This window comes from Papio anubis, chromosome 5 (genome assembly GCF_008728515.1).
Source record: "Papio anubis isolate 15944 chromosome 5, Panubis1.0, whole genome shotgun sequence".
NCBI lineage: Eukaryota > Metazoa > Chordata > Mammalia > Primates > Cercopithecidae > Papio > Papio anubis.
Genome location: NC_044980.1, coordinates 59765122 through 59773213, shown reverse-complemented (window position 1 = coordinate 59773213; position 8092 = coordinate 59765122). Strand labels below are relative to the sequence as shown.

At 37.4% G+C, this 8092-nt stretch overlaps 1 protein-coding gene across 1 annotated transcript in view; it reads right to left on the bottom strand.

The window, feature by feature from the left end:
* Positions 1-1527: 1527 nt before the first annotated feature.
* CWC27 (CWC27 spliceosome associated cyclophilin) overlaps positions 1528-8092 on the bottom strand; it is a 256232-nt gene continuing 249667 nt past the window's right edge. Inside the window, exon 14 of the mRNA XM_021939391.2 lies at positions 1528-1958. Coding sequence (XP_021795083.1) covers positions 1796-1958 — 163 coding nt within the window. The 3' untranslated portion in view covers positions 1528-1795. The remainder of the gene's footprint in view (positions 1959-8092) is intronic.

Genomic DNA, 8092 nt, shown 5'->3' with positions numbered 1-8092 from the left:
ACACTATTTCCACATGCATTTTTATACTTTTCTACATATGTGTACATCCATAAACAATATATCATAATGAATTGTCTTAATTTTTATATGGGTGGTTCCTTTTTTTCCACATTAAAGGTCTGCTACTACATATAGCTCTGATTTACTGATTTTCACCTCTATGAAGTATTCCATAGTATGAGTATTCAACAACCTATTTATCCATTCTTTGGTTGATGCTTTAGTGTATAACTTAGTACTCCTCTCCTTGAGCAATATGTGAGAATTTCTTTAGGATTCCTAGGACCTAGATTTAGAATTTTTGGGTTATTGGATATACACATTTTTAACTTCACTAGATATTGCCAATATCAAAAGAGGTGGAACCACCAGCAGTGAGGCCCATCCGTTTAACGAGCCCTCGGGGTCTAAAGTCTCAGATTCAGTAGTCTGAAGGAGAGGTGGTAGTGGTGAGTAGTATGGCCGAGAAGTTACATTTCTGACATGTTCTGAAGTGATGCTACTGCTGTAGTGTTTCATCTGGGATTACATTTTGAGAACCAGTGCTCTATGCTCTAGAGAAAGTTTATCAGATTACATTCTGAAAGAGAGAGCTGATGAGACATAATCTGAAAAGAAGTAGCTGGTGACGTTTTATCAGGCTAGTGAAATTAGCCTGTGATATAGTTTTAGCATTCAGACTGTAGTATATAATATAGATAATATACAGTAAATAACCAGTATGGGCCGGTTGCAGTGGCTCATGCCTGTAATCCTAGCACTTTGGGAGGCACAGGCAGGTGGATCACCTGAGGTTGGGAATTTGAGATCAGCCTGGCCAACATGGAGAAACCCCGTCTTTACTAAAAATACAAAATTAGCCAGCCATGGTGGCGCATGCCTGTAATCCCTGCTACTTGGGAGGTTGAGGCAGAAGAATTGCTTGAACCCAGGAGGCGGAGGTTGTGGTGAGCTGAGATCGCGCCATTGCACTCCAGCCTGGGCAACAAGAGCGAAACTCCGTCTCAAAAAAAACAAAAAACAAAAAACGAGTATGAATGATTGTCATCAAAAACTAAATTCTTAATGAGTTTTTATTGTCAGAATGGGACCTCTGCATGTGCTCTTGGTATCACTGTGCTGAGAAGGGCAGAGGAGTGGGCAGGGGGCCAGGTGTCAGGCTGGGCATGCAGTGAGCCTGGCTGATGTTACTTAGAGTGTTAACATATCTTGACTGTGTCCATAAAACGCAGGCACTGGCCTGAATGGAGGTGTGAATGTTCACTTGGGGGTTCCTCAAGACTGAAGGCATGAGGCTATTGAGTTGTGCTGGCTTGGATATTTTGAATATTTATATACAAAAAACCCCATCCATATTTATATTCTATATTTTATTCATAATCTTTTATTATATTCCGGAGTTAGTGAAAGGGAGGTTTCCCACAAATACTCTTTCTGTAAGAACTTCTTATGAAAAAATCTTGAAAAGGAAGCCTTCATATATTTTAGGGTAAAAGGACACAAACAGGCTTGCACAGTCTGCAATGGTTAACATGTAATGTGGAAGGAAAGTTATTTTATTTCAGATTTAGCAATATAAAAGGTCAGCTAGGAAAAAACGCATGTACCAGTAACCAAAAGCATTTGCTTACATCATTCCACAATTTGCAAAACAAGATAATTGTTTTTCAAAACCAGACAACAGGTTCAAAAATACTTCTTTTCACACCCCTAAGTGATGCTGTTGGGAACAATGGCTGTTACAAGGCCATTGCAGGCACATTTCCAGCAAGTTCTGGTTATCATTATTCTCATTTTATCTTCTTTCTTTTTTCTCTCTCATCAGCTTTTTGCTTTCTTCCCTCCTTCTTTTATTCACTGGATTCCGAGGATCATAGATTTCAAATGTATCTGAGTCTTGCATGCTTGCATCTTTCACTTTTCTGCTTTTATCCTCAAACTGAAGTACATGTGACATCCTAAAGAGGGAGAGAGATAGTTCAGTGATTCTTGCATGGGAACTTAAAGTAGAAATTCTATACTCTACTATCATTGACATAATGAACCATAAGCGTACGGAACACCAAGATGGGTTTGTTGTTTACTGGTGCTTACACCACATGGAAACCAACTTCTCAGAAAACTCTTAAATTTGAAAAACATGTCTGGAGTTTGTTCTGCTGGTTTATATTTCTAGTAGAGAATCTCTTTGCCTCAGTCTTTACTTGAGGTTTCTTTCCTGATGGGAGGTTAAAAGAGTTCTATACAGAAGTGTTCCTCAAAGTAAACTCAGAGGACACTGTCTGCTTCCTTTAAAGAACACATTCCTTTAGCCAGAGTGAGTCAGGTTGCAGAGCAAAACTCAAGACAATAAGCCAGCCCTATCTGATTTTTAAAAATTTCAACAGTTACATGGGTCAAGAGTAGGGAATACATTAAGATAATTTCAAAATGATGTTCAAATGGTGTTATGACTCTCTTTCCTGGGGAATTGCTGGTTTAAAAATTATTTTCTTTATACAAAAGGAAACTAAACTTTTGACATAACTCTATGGACTAATTTCTTCTATTGTTGATTACAACAAATCTAACCAATCCTGCTCTCTTCATTAAAAGCTTACTGGTCTTAAGGTATCAGCATATGCTGGAATCCTGAGAGGTCATAAGCTAGCTATCTTTAGGATCAGTTAAATATGTTAGTAATTAGCTGTGCCCCATATGAGGTGCCAGGAATAAACAGTGAAGTCAAAAGAGCAGACTTCAGAACAGTTGAATGAATTTGGAAAGAGAAAAGTTCAATTTTTTTTTTTTTTTTTTTTTTGAGATGGAGTCTCACTTTGTTGCCCAGGCTGGAGTGCAGTGGCATGATCTTGACTCACTGCAACCTCCACCTCCTGGGTTCAAGTGATTCTCCTGCCTCAGCCTCCCAAGTAGCTGGGACTACAGAGATGTGCCACCATGCCTGGCTAATTTTTTGTATTTTTAGTAGAGACGGGGTTTCACCATGCTGACCAGGCTGGTCTCAAACTTCTGACCTTGTGATCTGCCTGCCTCGGCCTCCCAAAGTGCTGGGATTACAGGTGTGAACCACTGTGCCTGGTGAAAAGTTCAATTTTTATAAAAATAAAACAAAACTCTTAAGTCTTTTCCTACCGTTATACCCTATATACACTTTTTTTCATCACAGCAGAAACGGTTAAACTGTAGGATTAATACTTCTTATATGCCTGTTGTAACTTTCAGATGAAACCCTAATATCTTTTCCCCCATATAAGCAGAGATCTGGGTAGTAGGTAGGCAGTAGTGAAGATCCCTCACTCTTTTCTCTCTACAGCAGCACAAATGATGAGTGAAATTTCCTTGTGTGGCAAATTCCCATGGGTATACCCAGATTTTGAAGAATCCTAAAAAGATTTTTGGAGGGAAACAAAATGTCACAATTTTAGTGATACCATCATTACTAAGGGTTTAGTAGCTGCTGCTCACCAGGGCTGGCAAGTTGAGGCTTATGTACCATTTCTACCTTCTTTTGTCTCACCTGAGAAAACTTACTGGAACGCAATAAGTAGAAATGATATATATGGATGATCTAGAATCCACTTTAATTTACTGAATAAGTCACATTCACATTTTTATACTTCATTATTCTTATTATTATTATTTTTGAGATGAGATCTTGCTGTGTTCGATGGTCTCGAACTCCTGGGCTCAAGTGAACACCTTGCCTCAGCCTCCCAAGGAGCTGGGATGACAAGCGTGTGCCACCATGCTTGGAACTATATTATTAATGATACATTATTTGTATCAAATTTCATAACTGATCTCAATACCTGAACATGTGGAGTTGCTGACTTTTTATACTTCCATTCCTTTAGTAGACACCCTTATTTAGAAAATGTATTGTACAGTCGTTGCAAAATCTAATTTTCTAGTGTTTTCAATTTCCTACAGCTTTTAGGTATTAGCTTCTGAAAGTAAGACAATCTCTAACTCCCAGAAAAACGCTGACTGTTCGACAGCCATGGTATTAAGTAAACCACTAGAACCAGTTGGAAAAATAATTAAACCAGATTTATGCAATTAATGCTATCTCGCCAAGGTCTAAATAATCAGTGACAACTCACTTCAGTAAATACACCTCTGAAAGCCAATTAACCAGTGATAGCTACATGCTTTTGAAATTTGGCCCATCAGTTGCAGACTCGCTCCAGTGGTTGTGCTTCTGAAAGCCAGCCAGTCAACAAGAGTCTCTTTCGAATAATGGGGCTTTTGAGGCTGACAGCTGCCCCTAAACAATTCCTGACCCCAAAACACTCTGTAAGATTTGCAGCCTGCTTTGCTTGGAGACACTGTGCCTAAAAAGCACAGCGCCTCTTTACTTAAGTAATAAATTAAGCCTTTTTTCGTCCAGTTACTGAGAGGTAGCCTTTTTCTTCAACACTTCTTACAATGTTTGCTGCACCCCCCACAATATGCACCATTTAAAATTGTAATAGTACCACTGATGAGAAGTAAGTGCAGAAGAATGGTGGGACTCCTGTTAAAGGTCCTTTACCACACATCAGGGGGCGTCTAGACCCCTCTGCTGCACTTCAGTACATGCTTAGCAGCAGCTTTCCAAGTGCTTACAGGCTGGCTGTGCTGATGTCTAAGCCAACACCAGTGTAGCTGGAATCATATGCCCTTTAAAACAATTTCATCAATACTCCTGGATTGATATGAGAAAACAAACTTACTGTCTTATTAATACCTCTTCATATACATATTCTTCTATTTAAAAAATTATCCTGTTCTCTGCCCAGAAATACAGATGGTTTTTGTTATATCCATTTCTAGTAGGGATTCTCCGTGTTTCAAATATGACTTGATCAGAATTTGTCAATTAAGAATATAAAACGGCACCTTTTTCCTTTCTATGCCATGAGAGAATTTTGCAACTATTGGATTTAGTCGGCTCTGCTATAAAAAATGAACTCTAGACACATGAACAGCAGCACAAAGTCCACAAGAAGAAACAGATTTCCTTACAAATTTGAAAAAAAACAGAGAGCTGTAAGTTAAAGGAGCTGTCTTTTTCAACTGTTTGTTTCATACACCATTGCACTAAGCAAGTCCAACATTTTGATTAATAACAAACCTAAACCCAGAGGAAAGAAAGGGCTATCAGCTTACAAACTACTTCAGCTTTAATATCATAATACTTAGCATGGCTGGTTACTTGGCAATAATATTTAATCTTTAATAGAAATAAAAGCATAATCAAAATACTTCATCCATTTATCTTTCAACATGCTTTGGTCACTTCATTGTGAAAAGCAAAACAAAACAGTTATTATGATTTTCAGCATAATAAATTCCTGACTTACGTGCCTCTATAAATCACAGACTGTACGAACTGAAAGCATGCCTGCACTTTACAGTCTCCTATGAGGATACACAATAAGACTTAGAATACAGACTCAATTTGAGTAAAGGGGGTCTGATAGTTTACAATCAGGTATGTCCCAATAACTCAGTACTATCCACTCTGTGGCTGGTTATGGAATTGGCCCAAAAAGAGTAGTGAATTTTTTTGGAATTAATTACACACTGATCATTTACATATGAAAATTGTAGAGCTTGTTCACTTGAAGGCAAAGACAACAATTTAGATTTGATTAATAAAAAATTTCACATAGGTTCAGATTCTCAAATAACATTGACTTTACAGTGTGTTACAATCTTATATATTATATATAGTGTATATATAAAATATATAGTTATATATAATATATAGTGTATATATAAAATATATAGTTATATATAATATATAGCTATATATTACATATGGTATATAGTATATACCACATATATAATATATAATCTATTATATATTATAGTATATAGTATATAGTATATATATAGTGTGTTAAAATATGGAGGTTTACTATTTTCACAGAGGTTGTGTCTGACAAAGTGGTTTTTTTGTTATTGTTTTTGGTGGTTTTTGGTATGGAGCTATGTAAAATTATAAACAGAAGTAAACAACGGATTTTTCAAAAAGGACCTAGACCTTGACTGGCCTCACTAACTTCTTATCCAGTTTTTAAAGTTCTCCCACAATTGTGAAATAGACTAAGATACAATAGCTATTTGTATCAATGGGAAATATCAAGAGAGGAACTGATTCTCAGACACTTAATAAGTAGCCCAATATAGAATTCCAATATTAGCAATTCATTTCTGATTTAAATGAGTTTAAATTATTTACACTTATATAATGTAAATAGCTATCTTTTTCATTGGGAAGTCTACAAACCTCTTCTTCCCACATCCAAGCTACACTAACTTAGGAACTTATCACTTGATTGTTGCAGGTGTCCTAATTGTTCTACATCTGTACTATTTCCTTCCCAGATCCAAAGCTTAAAAAATAATCTTTCTTACACATTTCTTTTACAGCATTTTTTTAAATCAGAAACTACTGGTTATCATATTAGACTGAAATAAATACCTCAGTCTACCCTTAAAAGCCCTCCAACAACTGAGTAGGGTGCTTCAGCTTTGGTTCTGGGTGAGTGCAGTAGTGTAGACTTCTTAGCCTGTAATCAGTTTCAGTGTTGTCTGTGAGTTCCTCGGTGATTAGGCTGTACTTGTTAGTGTAGGCTGTGGTGAGGCTTCTTTGGGTATAGGGACACCAGGTGGGCTGATCCATGGGTACCAGTACTGGCAGTATCCTCAAGTTCCTAGCTGGCATGCCCTGCACCAGCAGCAGCAGGTGGCAAAATGGTACCCAGGCTCCCAGATGGCACATTTGGGCACCCATGGCAGTGGCTATGGGTGGGGCAGATTAATCCCCACACCCCCAGATGGTACTTGCAGGCACTGATGGTGGCAGTGGGGAAGGTTGATCCCCGGGCCCCAGGATGGCATGCTCATGCACATGCACATGTGGCAGTACCAGGGCAGACTTGTTCTCAGGCCCCAAATGACACCTGTGGGCATTGGCAATGGCAATGGCAGACAGAGCATGCCTAACCTCAGGCCCCTGGATGGTACATATGAGTACCCATAGCAATGGACAGGGCAGGTCAGTCCCCAGACCCCAGATAATGTGTGCAGATATCAGTGGTGGTGACAAGGGGCAGGCCTGTCCTCAGGCCCCCAGACAACATGTATAGGTACCAACAGTAGTAGATGAGGCAGTCTGATCCCCTCTTCCCTGGACAACACACATGGCACTAACAGTGGGTGGAGTAAACCTCTCTAAACCCTGTAGTTTCTTAATTCCTAAAGAATGTTTGAACAATTATGAAAAGAGAACTTTAAGTTACTTGTAATCAGTAATAGAGAAAAGCCCTAAAATTAAATATTCATAAGGCTTTTCCTAAAAATTACATTTGATAGTTATAAAATACAGAAATAAAAGCATCCAAGTAATATTTTAATATATACTCTAGAAATCCTACAAAAATATCAAAAATTTAAAACAAAACAGCCATTTATATTTTAAGCAGTAGCCAAAGCAAACTGAGAATCATAGGAGAAAAACTGATTTTGATATTTTGGGTTAATAATGTCATCATTCTGTATATAGCTTGTTTTAATTAACTCATTTGAAATGAATCTAAAGCTTTGTGATTTTTGTGTTACTTGTGATTTCTTAACATCATAATAAGTGCCAAATGTTTGTTAGCATAGTCAACAATTATCCAGACACTATTTTGTTCTTTGTTTTACAATAGCTGCAAAAGTACCTTTAAAGGTATTAGTCATATTTAAGCTTCCAAATTTTCCAGTGAACTAGAAATCTGGCTTCAGCTTGGCAACTAATTCTGAGACCTTCAGTAGCTTCTCTTTAGTTGCTCATTTGTAAAATGGAATAGAGGAAGCTAAGTTATTTGCATATTTAAAGAATTCAAGGCTATCTACCAAAAGTTCTGAGAGGTCAGTATTGTGGCTAGATACAAAATAAGTACACAAAAAGTCATCGTTGCTCTGAAATAACCACTTAGAAAACATAATTTTTAAGACTCTAACTCACCAAATATAAATTATCTGGCAATAACCTTTATAAAGATTTATTAAAATCTTTATGTAAAATTAAGAAAACTGTAACCTATTAAAGGAGTAC